Source organism: Rhinopithecus roxellana, chromosome 19 (assembly GCF_007565055.1).
Source record: "Rhinopithecus roxellana isolate Shanxi Qingling chromosome 19, ASM756505v1, whole genome shotgun sequence".
NCBI classification, from domain to species: Eukaryota; Metazoa; Chordata; class Mammalia; order Primates; family Cercopithecidae; genus Rhinopithecus; species Rhinopithecus roxellana.
In genome coordinates, this window is record NC_044567.1 from 61,219,076 (window position 1) to 61,238,021 (window position 18,946).

At 51.7% G+C, this 18,946-nt stretch overlaps 1 protein-coding gene across 2 annotated transcripts in view; it reads left to right on the forward strand.

The window, feature by feature from the left end:
- DNAI2 (dynein axonemal intermediate chain 2) overlaps positions 1 to 11,665 on the forward strand; it is a 34,957-nt gene extending 23,292 nt beyond the window's left edge. The window contains exons 8-13 of one of the 2 annotated variants that reach the window (XM_030923695.1): positions 859 to 1,082; positions 6,189 to 6,324; positions 6,954 to 7,100; positions 8,966 to 9,193; positions 11,085 to 11,235; positions 11,547 to 11,665. In XM_030923695.1, the coding sequence (XP_030779555.1) occupies positions 859 to 1,082; positions 6,189 to 6,324; positions 6,954 to 7,100; positions 8,966 to 9,193; positions 11,085 to 11,180 (831 nt within the window). In that variant the 3' untranslated portion in view covers positions 11,181 to 11,235; positions 11,547 to 11,665. Of the gene's footprint in view, positions 1 to 858; positions 1,083 to 6,188; positions 6,325 to 6,953; positions 7,101 to 8,965; positions 9,194 to 9,790; positions 9,923 to 11,084; positions 11,236 to 11,546 lie in introns of those variants that run through there. The other variant, XM_030923694.1, reaches the window with a different exon arrangement.
- Positions 11,666 to 18,946: the final 7,281 nt, after the last annotated feature.

The following is an 18,946-nucleotide window of genomic DNA, read 5'->3' on the forward strand; positions in this document are numbered from 1 at the left end:
AGCTGTTCTTTCCATTTGGAATGCTGAGGACACAGCGCCATTGTAGGCTCAGGCCCTGCTGGTGGAGGTTGTCCAGTCTAGCCCAGAAGTTAAGACATGGAACAGTAAACAAGGCAGGGCATTGCATGATGGAGGGGGTCATGCTCAGAGACGCAGAGGGAGCACTGGGTCAGGAGTCAGGAGACCGGCCTTTGTGCATTCAGTCCGCAGTAAAGTGAGTAACTACTAAAGCTCAGTTCGTGGGCGATGGACCCATGTCAGACAAGCTTGTGCCCCTCAAAGAGCTCACCCACCAGCAGTAGGGGGACGAATTATATCACCGACTGCCAGGTGGCTTCCTGAGTGCTGGTTGGTCACCTGCTCTGAGTTCTCAGGGACATCACCCTGGACAATGCTATGGCAAATGTCACTGTCCTGCCACGGAAGGCTCTGCCCATCCTGTGAGTGATCTGGGTGGACCACCCTGCGTCCCCTCCCTGGGTCTTCTTTACTCTCTCTGTAAGCAAACATTCAGGATCTTGATGGCCAAATGCTTCGAGGACACAGTGATGCTTGCAGAAGGGACTAGTGATGACCCTCCAGGACTGGAGGAGCCAGGGAGGACTTCATTCAGCACAGGGGAGCCAGGGAGGACTTCATTCAGCACAGGCTCCTTGAGCAACTTCCAGAAAGGTGGGGTCTGAGGAGCCCGGGAAGAGTGGGGACAGCTCTCCAGGAGGGGCCACAGCCCTTGCCGAGGCTTGATCTGAGGGCCTTTCTAGGGCCTGCAGACCCCCCAAGCAGGCTCCTGTCCATGCCCGCTAATCCGAGTTGATGGTTCATGGAGCCTTCCCCCGCCCCGTGTCACTCCTTCCACAGCCCACCAAGTTCATGGTGGGGACTGAGCAGGGCATCATCATCTCCTGCAACCGCAAGGCCAAGACGTCAGCTGAGAAGATTGTGTGCACCTTCCCGGGTCATCATGGCCCCATCTACGCCCTCCAGAGAAACCCCTTCTACCCGAAGAACTTCCTGACGGTTGGTGACTGGACAGCCCGCATCTGGTCTGAAGACAGCCGGGAATCGTCCATCATGTGGACCAAGTAAGAGGCAATGCTGGGGACAGGAGGGGATGCTGGGGACGGGAGGGGATGCTGGGGACAGGAGGGGATGCTGGGGACAGGAGGGGATGCTGGGGACAGGAGGGGTTGGAGGGGGCCCAGCTGGGCCTGGGAGAGTCCTGAGCCTCCATATGTAAAATGGAGAAAAAAGCCTTCCACAAACACCCGAACTCGTGTTAGCAAGTGACTTGCTCCAGCCACTCCACAAAGCAACAGGCTTCAAACCACCCAGCTGCTAAAAATAATGGCCATGGCTTAATTTTCTTTCTTTTTTTTTTCTTTTTTAGACACAGTCTTGCTTAATTCCCCAGACTGAATGCAGTGGCGTGATCTTGGGTCACTGCAACCTCCACCTCCCAGGTTCAAGTGACTCTTCTGCCTCAGCCTCCCAAGTAGCTGAGACTACAAGCACCTGCCACCATGCCCAGCTAATTTTTGTATTTTTAGTCGAGATGGGGTTTCGCCACATTGGCCAGGCTGGTCTTGAACTCCTGACCTCAGGTGATCTGCCCACCTCGGCCTCCCAAAGTGTTGTGATTATAGGCGTAAGCCACTGCGCCTGGCTGGCTTAATTTTCATAATCCTCAAAATACCCCTAGGAGGAGGCAGCATTGCTCTTCTCCTCATCTCATTTTTCATGTCAGGGAAATGGGCTACAGAGAGGCCAAGCCGCTCGCTCCTGCTCTCCCAGCTAGTGAGGAGCTGAGCTGGGGTGTGAACCCAGGAAGCTTGGCTGGGAAATGTGGGTGCCTTGGTACGATTCAGCAATGCGGCATAGCCTGTCTTGCTCAGTGCCCACTCCTCTGAGGGGAGCAACAGACAAGGAGCTTGACACAGCTGTGAGCACAACGGTTAGACCAGAGAAGCTTGGACTATCACATCTCCCTCCGTTTTTCTTAGGGCCCCTGTACCTTGCCTAAAAGTGCCCTTTCTCCTCCTCCTCTTCATCTCTTAAGTTAGGTAATAAGCCTGAATTCTAATCACCCCCTTGAGTCACTCACTCCCGGGCGCTCCCGAGGGTATTGTGCATTGATATATAAATAAATTCCTTTTTTCTCTTGCTAAAAAAAAAAAACATCCTGGGGCTCCTTTCCTGCCCACAGAGCCACAGACTGCTGCAATGTCAGTGCCACCTTCAACCCTAATGAGCATCTTTGGTTCCAGTGCTTCCCACATCTGTTTGCATCAGAATCTCCTGGGAGGAGTTTTTGTTTGTTTGTTTGTTTTTGAGATGGAGTCTTGCTGTGTCCCCCAGGCTGGAATGCAATGGCAAGATCTTGGCTCACTGCAACCTCCGCCTCAAGCGATTTTCCTGCCTCATCTTCCTGTGTAGCTGGGACTACAGGCGCACGCCAGCACGCCCAGCTAATTTTTGTATTTTTAGTAGAGACAGAGTTTCACCATGTTGGCCAGGCTGGTCTCAAACTCCTGACCTCAGGTGATCCACCTGCCTCAGCCTCCCAAAGTGCTGGGATTACAGGCATGAGCCACTATGCCTGGCTGAGGAGTGATTTTTTTAAAATCCAGATTCCCAGCCCCAACCCTGGGGGTACTAACAGAATCTTACGCTTAGCCTAGGAATGGGCTTGTTAAGGAGCTCCCCGGGGCTTGTGACTCAGCCAGTCCTTGCTTTGGGAGCAGAAACCTGGTTCGATGTCATTCTACAGGGGTAGGAACGCTGGCTGAGAAGGGCAGCGCATTGTTCCTGAAGAGGTGGCCTGCCCCTCCACACCTGTGGGCGTTTCTCGTTAGGTGGAACGAGAGACTTGAGAAAAGAAATGAGACACAGAGACAAAGTATAGAGAAAGAAAAAGTGGGCCCAGGGGACCGGCGCTCAGCATACGGAGGACCCACGCAGGCACCGGTCTCTGAGTTCCCTCAGTATTTATTGATCATTATCTTTACCATCTTAGAAAAAGGGAAGTGGCAGGATGATAGGATCATCGTAGGGAGAAGGTCAGCAGTAAGATATATGAATAAACATCACTGTGACATAAGTTTAAGGAAAAGTGCTGTGCCTTGATATGTATATGCAAACATCTCCATAAACCTTTTTAGTGCATAAAGAGCAGCATTGCTAGCAAGTCCCACCTTTCGCCCTAAGGCGGTTTTCTTCCATCTCAGTAAATAGAACATATAATCGGGTTTTACACTGAGATGTTCCCTTGCCCAGGGATGGGCAGGAGACAGATGCTTTTCTCTATCTCAACTGCCAAGAGGCCTTCTTTCCTCTTATATTAATCCTCCTCAGCACAGACCCTTCACGGGTGTCAGACTGGGGGACGATTAGGTCTTTCCCTTCCCATGAGGCCACATTTCAGACTATCACATGGGGAGAAACCTTGGACAATACCTAGCTTTCCTAGGCAGAGGTCCCTGCGACTTGAGGTCCCTGGTTACTTGAGATTAAGAGAATGGTGATGACTTTTCACAAGCACACTGCCTTCAGGCACTTGTTTAACAAAGCACACCCTGCACAGCCCAAAATCCCTTAAACCTTGAGTCACCACAGCACATGTCTCTTGCAAGGACAAGGTTGGGGGTAGGGTCACAGATTAACAGCATCTCAAATACAGAACAAAATGGAGTCTCTTATGTCTACTTCTTTCTATATAGACACAGTAACAGTCTGATCTCTCTTTCTTTTCCCCACAGTTCCAGGCCTCATAGCAAGCAGGGGGTTCCCAGTAGACATGAAGCCCTTCACAGGCTTTAGGAGCCTTGCCAATGTCTTTAGGTCCTGCAGGCTGCCAGGGCTGTGTGAAAGGAACAGTGAGGGCAGGGTGTCAAGCACAGCACCCTTAGGTCTTTCACAGGGCTGATTCCTAGAGGAACTTGATGGACCTGTGTCCTAGAACCTGGGTTATTAGACAAATTTGGTAAATAAGAATATTTGGCATTGGGCCAGGCACGGTGGGCTCATGCCTGTAATCCCAGCACTTTGGGAGGCTGAAGCGGGAGGATCACTTGAGGTCAGGAGTTCAAGATGAGCCTGGCCAAGATGGTGAAACCCCGTTTCTAATATAAATACAAAAATTTAGCCGGGCTTGGTGGTGCATGCCTGTAATCCCAGATACTTATTAGGAGGCTGAGGCAGGAGAATTGCTTGAACCTAGGAATTGGAGGTTGCAGTGAACTGAGATCATGCCACTGCACTGCAGCCTGGGGGACAGAGTGAGACTCAGTCTTTTTAAAAAAAAAAAAAAAAATAGGGAGGCTGAGGCAGGAGAATGGCGTAAACCCGGGATGCGGAGCTTGCAGTGAGCTGAGATCTGGCCACTGCACTCCAGCCTGGGTGACAGAGCGAGACTCCGTCTCAACAAAAAAAAAAAAAAAAAAGAGGGCTGGGAAGGATGGCTCACGCCTGTAATCCCAGCACTTTGGGAGGCCGAGGCGGGTGGATCACCTGAGGTCAAGAGTTCAAGACCAGCCGAGATCACGCCACTACACTCCAGCTTGGGTGACAGAGTGAGACTCCATCTCAAAAAAAAAAAAAAAAAAGAATAGTTGGCACTTAGTTAAATCTGAATTAAAAAAAAAATAATAATTTTTTTTTAGTATAAGTATGTCCCATGCAATATTTGGTATATACTAAACTAAAACTTATTCATTGCTTGTCCAAACATCTCCGTGTTTTTTTTTTTAAGTGAAGTCTCTTTGTTGCCCAGGCTGGAGAGCAGTGGCACGATCTTGGCTCACTGCAAACTTCACCTCCTAGGCAATTCTGCTGCCTCAGCCCCCTGAGTATCTGGGATTACAGGCCCCCACCACCACCCCTGGATAATTTTTGTATTTTCAGTAGAAGTGGGGTTCCACCATGTTGGCCAGGCCGATCTCGAACTCCTGACCTCAGGTGATCCACCGTCCTCAACCTCCCAAAGTCCTGGGATTACAGGCATGAGCCACTCAGCCTAGATCCTTTCTTTCATCTTGATCATTTCTCCCACTGTGGCCTACCAGTCAACATACTCAGTTGCAAAGGTGACTGGGAAATGTTGTCTCTGCCTTGCCCACCAGCTACAACTATACTGCAATGCAGGAAGGGAGAAGAGGTCTAGGTGAAAATCTGAAGACTCCACTGTGTGTGCACGTGTGTGTGTCTCTTTTTTAAAAAAATGTTCCATTTTTACTGAAGAAATTCTTGAGAATCCACATGAAACAAAGTAGGAAATGGCACTCTCCTCATCTCAGTAGCAGCAGCTTTTCTGGGCATGTCCTTCCTCTGACTCCCATCCCTGAGTCCCAGGGCTGGGACCAGGTACAGCAACACGTGCCTGCAGCCTGGAGTTAGCAGCAGAGAAATGCCAGCGGCCAGCCCACGGGAAGAGCTGTGCTCAGAGCCCTTTATTTATTTTATTTGAGACGGGGTCACACTCTGTTGCCCAGGCTGGAGTACAGTGGCACAAACATGGCTCACTGCAGCCGCGACTTCCTGGGCTCAAGCGATTCTCCCATTTCAGCCTCCTGAGGAGCTGGGACCACAGGTGCTCGCCACCACACCCGGCTAATTTTTTTATTTTTTGTAGAGACAGGGTCTTGCCATGTTGCCCAGGCTGGTCTCAAAATCCTGGCTCAAGCGATCCTCCTGCCTTGGCCTCCCAAAGTGCCGGGATTACAGGCATGAGCCACTGCACATGACCAGCCCAGAACCCTTTAAAGAGCAGCCTGTCAGACACCTGAGGTCAGGAGTTCGAGACCAGTGTGGTCAACATGGTGAAACCCCATCTCTCGTAAAAATAAAAAAATTAGCTGGGTGTGGTGATGGGCGCACCTGTAATCCCAGTTACTCAGGAGGCTGAGGCAGGAGAATTGCTTGAACCCAGGAGGCGGAGGTTGCAGTGAGCCGAGATCGCACCACTGCACTCCAGCCTGAGCAACAGAGCAAGACTCTGTCTCAAAAAAAAAAAAAAAAAAGGCAACCTGTGAGCTGTGGGTGAGTGAGGTCAGCACAGCTAGAAGTCAGACACAAGGAAGAACTTCCTGCCTAGCAAGACTCTGATACCCTGGAGCCCAGAAGGGACCAAATGAGCCGAGCTGTGGCTCAGAAGCCTCTGTCCCTCCAACCATGATGTGGGCTACCTCCCACAGGTACCACATGGCTTACCTCACTGATGCCGCCTGGAGCCCCACGAGGCCAGCCGTTTTCTTTACCACCAAGATGGATGGAACCCTGGACATCTGGGACTTTGTGTTCAAGCAGTGTGATCCCGCCCTCAGCCTGAAGGTCACGCGCATATCCCTCCCCGTGCATCCAGGTCCTCAGGGAGCCAGGCCCCGGCGTGGGTGTGAGTGTGGGGTACTGTGAGCACGTGTGCAGTGTGTGGCCAGGTGCGTTTGGGCCTCTGTGGGGGAGCCGTGTGCAGGCTGACTGCAGAGATTGCTTTGGAGTGCTGCTCCTACAAAGGTTAAGGGGCCTGGGGAACTTGGCACCCTGGTGGCACAACAAAACCACCTGAGGGAAATTTAAAAAGAAACAAAAGCAGGTACCTGGCGTCTCCTGCCCACAGGCTGATTCCTTCAGAGCCCCTGGAGGTTGGCTGCTGGACCTTCCCCTTCATGTCAGGGTGGCCAGAGCTGAGCCCTGCTGGCTGGGGCCATGGAAGGGTGGGGGTGTTGGGGAACCACAGGGTGACTGTAAGGCAGAAGTGAAGGGGTGGGGCGGGAGATGAGGCAGGGAAGCCAAGGACCTTGACAGCCAGTCTCCGAGTTTGAACTTCATCCTGTGGAGCAGAGGCGTCCCTGAGGGTGTTTGAACAGAGCCAAGTGGCTGAGCCTCCCCAGGGGCCAATTAATCAGACACCTGTAACTTTGCTTCTCTCTCCTCTACCTGGGTCTGCCCGGCCCCTTCAACAGGTGTGTGACGAGGCCCTCTTCTGCCTCCGGGTGCAGGACAATGGGTGTCTCATCGCCTGCGGCTCCCAGCTGGGGACAACCACCCTGCTGGAGGTCTCACCTGGGCTCTCTACCCTCCAGAGGAATGAGAAGAACGTAGCCTCTTCCGTAAGCACCGCATGCCTGGGGAGAACCCCTCCAGCACGTCCCGACCTGGCCCCACCGCAAAGCAGGCTAGTCAGAACAATAGATGGCCCCTCCCTCCCACCCCCTAGGACATGGGTGCACATTTCTGGGGAGGCAGTGCGGTGTGCTGACATGGGCCCCATAAATAGGTGTAGGCGTGTCCATTTGCCCTTGCTCAACTGCTGGGCAGCTAAGTGGGCTTCAGTAAGTCACTTCACTCTCCAGGATTCAGTTTTTTACCTATAAATCAAAGAGGTTTGACTTGGTCAGTTTGTCTAGTTTCAAATAAACCCCCTTTTTTTTTTGGTAGAACCTTTCAAATGAAGGCTTAGTATTTTATTGTATTATATTGTATTTTAATTTAATTTAATTATTTTTATTTATTTATTTTTGAGACGAAGTCATGCTCTGTTGCCCAGGCTGTAGTGCAATGGTGAGATCTCAGCTCACTGCAATCTCTGCTTCTCAGGTTCAAGTGATTCCTCTGCCTCTGCCTTCGGAGTAGCTGGGATCACAGGTGCACACAACCACGCCCAGCTAATTTTTGTATTTTTAGTAGAGACAGGGTCTCACCATGTTGGCCAGGCTGTTCTTGAACTCCTGGCCTTAAGATGATCTGACCACCTTGGCCTCCAAAATTGCTGGGATTACAGACATGAGCCACCGTGGCCGACCTAATTATTTTATTGTATTGTATTTTTATTGTATCTATTTATTTTGTTTTATTTTGAGACAGAGTCTTGCTTTGTTGCCCAGGCTGGAGTGCAGTGGCACAATCATGGCCCACTCAAGCCTCCACCCCCCAGGCTGAATTGGTCCTCTCACCTCAGCCTACCTAGTAGCTGGGACCACAGGCATGTACCACCATGCCTGGCTCATTTTTTAATTTTTGTAGAGACAGGGTCTCCCTATGTTGCCCAGGCTGTTCTCAAACTCCAGGGCTCAAGCAATCTTCCCACCTCAGCCTCCCAAACTGCTGGGATTACAGGTGTGAGCCACTGTGCCTGGCCTGAAGGCTTAGTGGAATGCCAATAGAGAAGCCAGATGGAAGGGGGCTTGAAGAGGGGGACTGAGATCCATTCCTACATCCCTTCCCCAGTAAGCAGCCCTGTAGGCAACTCCCCAGAACCATGGGGAACACTGTGGAATTGACAACCCCTAGTGCTAGGGCCAGGTACAGTGGCTCATGCCTGTAATCCCGGCACTTTGGGAGGCCGAGGTTGGGGGGGTGGGGGGATCACCTGAGATTGGGAGTTCGAGACCAGCCTGACCAACATGGAGAAACCCCATCTCTACTGAAAATACAAAATTAGCCGGGTGTGGTGACGCATGCCTATAATCCCAGCTACTCTGGAGGCTGATGCAGGAGAATTGCTTGAACCCAGGAGGCGGAGGTTGCAGTGAGCCGAGATCGCGCCATTGCACTCCAGCATGGGCAACAAGAGTGAAACTCCCTCCCAAAAACAAAACAAAACAAAAAAGGAAAACCCCTGTGCTGAGGCTGGGAGAGCCTCCTGGCTCTGCCTGAGACTGGGATCTCACTATTGAGCTGGTCCTTGTTGGGCCAAGGCTGCCATATTTCATAGCCCCAAAGGGCGCTCTTCCGTCTGTGGTCCTGCAACTCCACGCTCCTTGGCATTGAGTAACTCAGCGTCCCTGCTGCAGCCTTCCAACCCCAATATTCAGCCCTCCTTCCTTGACACCAGCCCTGGGTACAGACTTCTACAGTACAGGGACTGTACGGAGAGCGAGGAGAGTTCAGCAGAAGCCCCACCTGGCCCCTGTACTGGAGTCGCTTGCTGTCCCGCCCTCTCCCCACCTGGCTCTCTCTGTCCCTATGTACGCAGATGTTTGAGCGTGAGACCCGGCGAGAGAAGATCCTGGAGGCCAGGCACCGGGAGATGCGGCTGAAGGAGAAGGGCAAGGCGGAGGGCAGGGACGAGGAGCAGACGGACGAGGATCTGACCATAGACCTGGAGGCGCTGGTCAGCAAGGCTGAGGAGGAGTTCTTTGACATCATCTTCGCGGAGCTGAAGAAGAAGGAGGCAGACGCCATAAAGCTGACGCCAATGCCTGTAAGGGCCTGGACAGGGGTTGGGTGGGTTGGGGACTGGGCGGGAGACATGGCACTTGGGTTCTGCTTCTGCTTGCTGACTTCCTGGGTGACCTCGAGCAAGTAGCCTTACCTGCTGGACCTTAATTTATTCACCTGGCGAATGGGAAGAATCATTCCCTTCCTTCCAAAGAATCTTAAGTCTCCAAACAGACTTCAGGTTCCTAACAGGCAGGAACCATACTCCATGCCTCCTGGTATCCTCCCTCCTCCCAGAAAGGGCACATCTTGAACATGCGTGTTGAGTGACTGAAGGAGGGAACATGTGTGTTGAGTGACTGAACAAGGGTCCTAGAGGTAAGTGAGCTGTCAGAGAGGAATGGACCTTGAGACCCCTGGAGGGAAGGGCTGTGATATTAGTGGTGTGCACGTCATGCTGGCTTACCCAGATTTGGTGTCAGGAGTGTGACCTGTGGTCAGCTCATCTGCCCATGGCCCCAGCTCTAAAGCACTTTCTAGCTGTATCACCTGAGCTGGTCACTTCACTTCTTGCTTCCTTCATTTCCATCTGGAAAATGAGGAGATGTTGCTATAAAGATGGTGTCTGGTCACCTTCCAGGCTCTCTTTTGTACCAGCAGAGAGAGGAAGAAAAGACATTGTCTGTCTGGGTCACCTCCTTTAGGCCCCACAGATAAGATGCCAAGGTATGAAAGAACTAAAGAGCAGTGTGGAAAGGAAAAGAAACAGTAGGTATATGCCAGGATTTACCCTTCTAGGCAAGCCTGGCTGCAGACTTGGGGATTGGGGGCACTGCAAAATGAAAATGTGAGGGCCCTCATTTAAAAAGTACTGAGAATTTTTAAATGGTGACAATAGAGCATTAAACCAAGTGTGGGCCCTGCTGAGACAGGGTCCAGTGTATCTGCACAGAGCACTCACCCATGACGCCTGCTGGCAAGAAGAGCTGTATGGCAAGTTCTTGGTCCCTGATAGAGTGGACAGAGCGAAGGATGGCACATGAGCACACAGAGAAGATAACTGGTTCCACCTTGTGACTTCTTTCCTCTTCTGCCTCCCTCCCCCTTGGTCTAAAGTTGCGATTTCCACAGGTGCATTTTGCATTTGAGGGTGCTTGGTTAGGAGATGTTTTCTTCTCACACTGGGTAATACAGGTGGGGCAGAGAGCTCCCTCCCCTTCTGGTGGAGGCAAAACTAGAATCCTGGATTCTGATGCCTTGTCCAGGGCTCCTCCCACTCACCACTCCTGGCCTATACAGCCCTGTGGAAAGCAAAGATGACACTGGCCACCTTTTACAATGCAATGGTGGCTGGCAGGCACCATGCTTTGTGACATAAGTCCCAAAAGGTGCTTCTCACCATGGCTTGAACACTCTGCATGAAGAAGTTGAGCCTTGGAAGGGGTTCAGGTTCACAGAACTTGGCCCCTTCCTCCTCCTGCCTGCCACAGACTTCCTGTCTCTCTCTTAGTCTGCAGTTGGCCCAAAACACTGGTGGTCACAAAGTGCCATGTGGCACTGAAGCCGTTTTACATAGGCTGGGTCCTTATGCCCACTATTTCTAATCCTGGCCACAGTCCTGCAAGGTGTCCTGTCCTCTCTATGGGTGAGGGAGCCAAGGAGACTCGGAGGAGCTAGCCCGAGACCTCCCAGTCTGCACATGGCAGAAGCCAGGCGTGTACACAAGTCTGGCAGATTCCCCCAGCTCTGCCCATCTTCTGCACCGGCTGGACCCTTGCCAGCCACAGAGCTGGCACCACAGGTTCCAGAGTGCTCAGCGACCCAGGCTTCAGCCATTTGGCTGCTTTGGGCCTCGTGGGGTTCACATCCCAGGGGAGTGGGGAAGGCCTGCCCCCCACCAACACCAACACTTCTGTGCTGTCTTTCCCCTGCAGCAGCAACCAAGTCCAGAGGAAGACCAGGCAGTGGAGGAGGGAGAGGAAGCAGCGGGGGAAGGAAAGAGTGAAGAAGTGGAAGAAGAATTAGCCTAGAAGTCAGCCTTCGACTGCGCCGCTGTCCCTGTGTGCCTTCCTTTCCCACCTCTTGGTATTGCCCTGCTCTCACAAGTGGGGGGCTGAGCTCCCCCTTAAAGCAGCACTGGGTGGTGGCTGGGGAGTATCGGGCCCTGACTCCCACCCCTACAAATCACTAGCCCCCACTGACTCACTGGGCACTGAGTCCTGAGCCACCCCTTGGAGGGAGGGAAGGGGCAGGGCTTGTCCCGGACCTGGCTGCCCCCTTGTCTCAGCCATCCTGAGCCCACCCCAAGGCCGAGGCCACCTTAGTCCTGGCCCTGGATGTTGCCTGGGATTCATCTTCTCATAGGCTCCCCAGCAATCTTGTTTGTAATCTTGCAGACCCTCAACCAGACTTGCGCTGGCCATGGCAGGGCCTCAGGAAGACCTTCGGGAGCGGAGAAGGCTTGCTCCTCCACGATCGACCCTCCTCGTCCATCTACAAATCAGGAACAGAAAGTCTGTCCACTTTGAAAATGCCTTTCCAGGCAGTTCCCTGACCATGTGGACACATTGCCACGACAGGAGCCTCCAAGTGTGTGGGAGGGTATGGGCGGAACGAGCTTGGCTATTCTGCTGCAACTGAATGCTTTCTGTTATCCGAATTCTTGTAAAATTAAATGAATCATAACAATGCCATGAGTTAGTATGTGTAATGCATCCCGCACCCAGAGCCTTTGACATTAACTCGTGTAATTCATTCACGACATCCCTGGAACTGTGTGCTCCTATCATCTTTACACTATACAGGAGGCTCCAGGAGAGGTACAGGGACATGCCCAAGTCTCAGAACTTGTGACGGGGCAGAGCGGGAACAGGAGCCCAGGCAGCTCATTCCTGACCCTGCCCACAGTCATCAACTGTGGGCCAGAGGCTGCGCAGGCCTCTCGGGGACTCCATGGTGGGAATTGGGCTGCCCTGGGGGTGCCCTGAAACCACAGCTCAACAGAGCAGTCATTGACCATTACCAGAGACATCAGGAGGTCAAGAGGGCACCTCAGTGCCAGCCGTGCATGAGGAACAATGCCCTGACCATCATCATCCTGTGGATGGCAGGTGACCTTGGCAGGGACCCAAAGTGCCCTTGAAAAATGCCTGTGTTGGTCAGGTGTCGTGGCTCACGCCTGTAACCTGAGCACTTTGGGAGGCCAAGACAGGAGGATCACTTGAGCCCAGGAGTCAAGGAGGATCACTCGAGACCAGCTTGGACAGCATAGTGAGACCCCCATCTCTAATTTAGAAAAAGAAAGAAAAGGGCCGGGCGCGGTGGCTCAAGCCTGTAATCCCAGCACTTTGGGAGGCCGAGGCTGGCGGATCACGAGGTCAGGAGATCGAGACCATCCTGGCCAACATGGTGAAACCCCGTCTCCACTAAAAATACAAAAAATTAGCCGGGTGAGGTGGTGGGCACCTGTAGTCCCAGCTACTCGGGAGGCTGAGGCAGGAGAATGGCGTGAACCTGGGAGGCGGAGCTTGCAGTGAGCTGAGATCCGGCCACTGCACTCCAGCCTGGGCGACTGAGCGAGACTCCGTCTCAAAAAAAAAAAAAAAAAAAAAGAGAAAGAAAAATGCCCATGTTAAGAATCTCCTTGGCTGGGTGCAGTGGCTCACACCTGTAATCCCAGTACTTTGGGAGGCGAAAGTGGGAGGATCACTTAAGCCCAGGAGTTCAAAACCAGCGAGGGCAACATGGGGAAACCCCATCTCTATAAAAAATACAAAAATTAGCCTGGTGTGGTGGCGCACCCCTGTAATTTCAGCTACTCAGGAGGCTGAGGTGGGAAGATCACTTGAGCCCAGGAGCTCGAGACTACAGTGAGCCACGATTGCACCACTGCTCTCCAGCCTGGGCAACGGAGCAAGGCCTTGTCTTGAAAATAAAATAAAATGGCGTGGTGGCTCACGCCTGTAATCCCAGGACTTTGGGAGGCTGAGGTGAGTGGATCCTGAGGTCAGAAGTTCAAGACTAGCCTGGCCAAAATGACGAAACCCCATCTCTACCAAAAATACAAAAAAAATTAGCCGGGCTTAATGGCGCACGCCTGTAGTCCCAGCTACTCGGGAGGCTGAGACAGAGGATCACTTGAACCTGGGAGGCAGAGGCTGCAGTGAGCTGAGGTCACGCCATTGCACTCCAGCCTGGGCTATAAGAGCGAAACTCCATCTCAAAAATAAATAAATAAAATAAAATAAAATAATCTCCTTGAGAAGGGACCGAGGGCCAGCTGCCTCTCATACCCAAAGAGAAAAATTCAGTTGTCGACTGTGGTTAACCTTGATAAAAACAATCTCAGGTTACACTGAGTGCTTGTTCTTCACAAGCAGCCCAGGAGCGATCTCACTATCTTCAATCCGCACATTATGGATGTGGCAGGCGAGACAGAGAGGTGGGTAACTTGCTGAGTCTAATGGGAGTGGGTGGCAGAGCTGAGACTTCAGCCCAGAGTCCCAGCCCTACAGCTTACACCATGCACACTGCACTCCCAGGACCCTGGTAAGAGTAGTGGGCTGGGCCATTTCCGCTTCCTGTCATTCCAGCATCAGACAGAGGGGGCCACGAGGGGCCAGCAGGCCCCTCATTGCGCGGGGACACACAGAGCCCCAGGGCTGTCCTCAGGAGCACCCTACTTAGAGCAGCGATTCTCTACTGGGGAAGATTTTGCGACCAACAGGACATCTGTCAGTGTCTGGGGACAACTGGTGAGGGGAGTGCTCCTGGCATTGAGTGGGTAGAGACAGGGACCCTGCTCGGCATCCTGCATTTTAGACAGTGGAGTCATGGTAGAGAGGCCCAATTTAGAGAAAAATCTACCCAAGTGGAGTGTCCCAAGAGAAAGTACGGGCTCTGCACACGCTAACCTGAGCACACTGAAGGCCCCTGTAAGAGACTGGCACCATGAACTCGAACGCAGGATGACCTTCTTTTGCTGAACTGGAATTTTGGCCCTTGGTTTGTGCCTGCAAAAGGAGGCCGCCTGCTGGAGTCAGCAGGTCCCTCGTGGGTGCAGAGAATGCCACCGGGCAAGCACAACATTTGAAGAGGCATTTGAGGAGCGGCTATAGAAGCAGAGAGGAGAGCCCCGCAGATGGCACACCGCAAAGGGCAGCACGAGCTCAGTGGGTGCGGTGTCAACGCTGCCAACCTGCACGATGACCTTCACTGACCTCCCATGCTGGCCTCACCGGGAATTTGTAGGAGGCAAAGGTGACTGCTGGCCTGACGCAGTGGCTCACACGTGATCTCAGTACTTTGGGACGCCAAGGAAGGAGGATCACTTGAGCCCAGGAGTTCAAGACCAGCCTGGGCAAACTAAGGAGACCTCATCTTTATCATATATATGTATATTATTATTATACATATTATACATATATATTATTATATATATAATATAATATAAATATATATATATATATATTTTTGCGACAGTTTCCCTCTTGTTGTTCAGGCTGCAGTGCAATGGCACGATCTCTGCTCACTGCAACCTCCGCCTCCCAGGTTCAAGCAATTCTCCTGCCTCAGCCTCTCAAGTAGCTGGAACTGCAGGTGCTCGCCACCACGCCTGGCTAATTTTGTATTATTAGTAGAGACGGGGTTTCACCATGTTGGCCAGGCTGGTCTCAAACTTCTAACCTCAAGTGATCCACCCACCTCGGCCTCCCAAAGTGCTGGGATTACAGGCGTGAGCCGCCGTACTCCGCCTATTAAAAATGTTTTTAAGTGACTACTGATGGCCTACCAAGGTCAGCATCCAGAGACCCCCGGGCAGCCTCTCTGTGTGCTGAGGTCCTGCGGGAGCCTGCAGCACTGGTGGGAAGTGTAGATAGAGGCAGTGTTTTCACGGCGTTTCCAGGCAGGAAGTCTGAACCCAGCTCGGGAGCTTGCCGTCCGGGTAATGTTGCCTATACTCAGCCCTGTGCCAGGCACTGGCCACGAGTGGAGAATAAACCAGACTCAGGCCCCGCCTCCCAGAGCCTGTATACCAGTGGGAGGCAGGGAAAGCTGATAGATAGGCAGATACCTACAGAACGACAGTTGTGCAAAGTACATGTTAAGGATGAGTACAGGGTGCCATGAGAGGGATAACAGGAAGAACTAACCTAGACTCCAGAGAAGAAGGAGCTGGCCAGAAGGCCTCCCTGAGAAAGGGACAATGCAGCTGAGACCTTAAGAACAAGCATGAGGCAGAGATGTGTGTACACATGCGAGCACATCTGTGTGCATGTGTGATGACGTGCACATCTGTGTGGAGGGGCACCCCAGGCAGGGCAGCTGCACACACAATTCCAGAAGGAGGAAAGAAGCTGGTACTGCTCTGTTTGACCAACAGGGAGTCATCAGTGTGGCTGGAGAGAGTAAGGGCTAGAGCCTGGAACCAGCCAGGGACAGCAAGAGTCCGCTGGGGCAGGGCTTGATGTCAAGGATGTTAACCTTGGCCAGGCGTGGTGGCTCAAGCCTGTAATCCCAGCACTTTGGGAGGCCGAGACGGGTGGATCATGAGGTCAGGAGATCGAGACCATCCTGGCTAACCCGGTGAAACCCCGTCTCTACTAAAAATACAAAAAACTAGCCGGGCGAGGTGGCGGGAACCTGTAGTCCCAGCTACTCGGGAGGCTGAGGCAGGAGAATGGGGTAAACCCGGGAGGCGGAGCTTGCAGTGAGCTGAGATCTGGCCACTGCCCTGCAGCCCGGGCGACAGAGCAAGACTCCGTCTCAAAAAAAAAAAAAAAAAAAAAAAAAAAAGGATGTTAACCTTGCTCCAAAGATCACTGAGAAGCAGGGGTGTGGTTTGATGAAGCATTTGCTGGTGGAGGGAGGCCTGGAGGGAGGAACCTGGGGGCTGGTTGGGAGCACACTGGTGTCAGGCAAAAGAGATGGCAGCTTGGAGTGGGGTGATGGCCACGGAATTACTTACCTCTCTGCACCTCTGCTATCTACCTTCAGGAATATTTGGGCGAGTAAATGAAATAACACATGAGCCACTGGATTCAAACGAAGTGCTCAATAAACGTCTATCACCTCCCTCACTTAGAAGCATCTGACGACCACCTGGGATGGCCCTCATGGCCGGTGGCAAGTTCTAGGTTAGTACAGGAGCTACTAGAATGACTTGTGGATTTGTTTATTGGGGTCCTTTCAGCATCTGCACCCCAACTTTGGAAGAAAATGCTGGGGTTTCAGAGAAAAGTCCTCAATCCACGCTTTGTTTTCCCAATAACTCTCTTCCATTTCACCTCCCGCATCATAGCTCCAGGAGCCAAGCCTGTGAGTAGCCATGCCCAGAACACGAGGAGGTGGGACTTTGCCCAGGCTGCCCCAGAGCTCTAGAGGGCCAACGGGCTTTAGAAAGTGCTCAGGGCTTATCAAAACCAGTGGCTTCCAACTGCAGGTGGGTTCAGGGGGAGATGGAGAATGTCATATATCTCTGATTGAAAATATCAGGCCGGGCACAGTGGCTCACGACTATAATCCTAACACTTTGGGAAGCTGAGGTGGGCGGATCACCTGAGGTCAGGAGTTTGAGACCAACCTGGCCAATATGGTGAAACCCTGTCTATACTGAAAATACAAAAATTAGCTGGCCATGATGGCACATGCCTTTAATCCCAGATACTCGGGAGGCTGAGGCAGGAGAATCGCTTGAACCTGGGAGGCGGAGGTTGCAGTGAGCTGAGATTGCACCACTGCACTCCAGCCTGGGTGACAGAGCAAGACTCTGTCTCAAAAAAAAAAAAAAAAGAAGAAGAAGAAAGCAAATATCATTGCTACTTGGAGATGGTCACCAATGCCATCCACACTTGCTTTGGCAGCAACAGCTTTTTTATTAAGCAAGAGAGGTTTTGCCCATTGGAGGACTCACTTCAGGCAAATCAATGAAGATTTCAATGAGCTCACAAAAGCCTGAGCCCAAGTAAGTTTTTAGTAACCTTCGATGTATGTGGTTTGACCACGAACAGCAGTTTCTCAACATCCCTGAGCCTTAGGACCCTCACAGGTAAATATGAGATTCTAGTGAAGATTAACTGTGACAACACATATTCAGCACCTAACGTGACTCTGGCAGATTGCAGGTGCATGCTAAACCTTAGTTTCCTGGGCTGAGGTAAAGCTGAGGCTGTCTTTCTCTCTTTTCTTTTTTTTTCTTTCTTTTCTTTCTTTCTCTCTTTTCTATCTTTCTCTCCTTCCTTCCTCTTTCTTTCTTCCTTTCTTTCTTTCTTTCTTTCTTTCTTTCTTTCTTTCTTTCTTTCTTTCTTTCTTTCTTTCTTTCTTTCTTTCTTCTTTCTTCTTTCTTTCTTCTTCTTTCTTTCTTTCTTTCCTTCCTTCCTTCCTTCCTTCCTTCTTTCTTTCTTTTTCTTTCTCTCTCTCTCTCTCTCTCTCTTTCCCTCCCTCCCTCCCTTCCTTCCTTCCTCCTTCCTTCCTTCCTTTCCTTCCTTCCTTTCTATCTTTTCTTTTCTTTTCTTTTTTTTCCACAGTCTCGCTCTGTTGCCCAGGCTGGAGTGCAGTGGCACAATCATAATTGACTTGCAGCCTCAACCTCCTGAGCTCAAGTGATCCTCCCACCTCAGCCTCCCGAGTAGCTGGGACTAGAGGTGTGCGCCATCATGCCTGGCTTATTTATTTATTTATTATTTTTAGAGACAGCATGGTGGTGGGAACAGGGGCGGCCTCCCCATGCTGCCCAGGCTAGTCTCAAACTCTGAGCTCAAGATATCTTTCTGCCTCGGCCTCCCAAAGTGTTGGGATTATAAGCATGAGCCATCACATCTGACTTAAATCCCTTTTTTGATGCGATGTCAGCTGTTTGCAAGGATCTTAAATGTTTGCATGCGGGTCTAAATCAAATGCTATTGCTGTGTGTGGGCAGGTTCGCTCGAGTAGATTTTCTGCCATTCATTGACTCAACTCTCACTAGACACTGTACTGGAAATACCAAGTTAAGAGCCAGCTTGGCTGGAGGCGGGTGGCTCATCTCTGTAATCCCAGCACGTTGGGAGGCTGAGGCAGGCAGATCACTTGAGGCCAGGAGTTTGAGACCAGCCTGGCCAACACAGTGAAACCGGGTCCCACTAACAATAGAAAAAATTAGCTGGGCATGGTGGCACGTGCCTGTAATTAGCTGGGACATGAGAATCACTTGAACCCAGGAGGCAGAAGTGGTAGTGAGCCAGGACAGTGCCACTGCATACCAGCCTGGGCAACAGAGCCAGCCCCTCAGCTGAGACAAATGGACTGATGGTTGTGATCTCCAGTGGTGAGTGCTGTTACAGAGAAGTATATAGAAAAAAGGACCTAGGCCGAGTGCCGTGGCTCATGCCTATAATCCCAACACTTTGGGAGGCTGAGGCAGGTGATCTCTTGAGTTCAGGAGTTTGAGACCAGCCTGGCCAACATGACAAAACCCCATCTCTATTAAAAATACAAGTATTAGCCAGCATGGTGGCGCCTTCCTGTAATCGCAGATCCTTGGGTGGCAGAGGCATAAGAATTGCTTGAACCTGGGAGGCAGAGGTTGCAGTGAGCTGAGATCACGCCACTGCACTCCAGCCTGAGTGACAAAGCAAGACAGAGGACACAGAGAGGGAGAGAGAGGGGGAGAGAGAGAGAGAGACCTAATCCAGTGGGATTCAGGCTGTCACCCCTGTATTTGTCAGGACTCCTGGTCACACGTTTCAGAGACCCACGCTAGCTAAAGCCAAGAAAGAATATTTATTGGCTCAAGAAACTTGGAAGACCAGAGCTAACA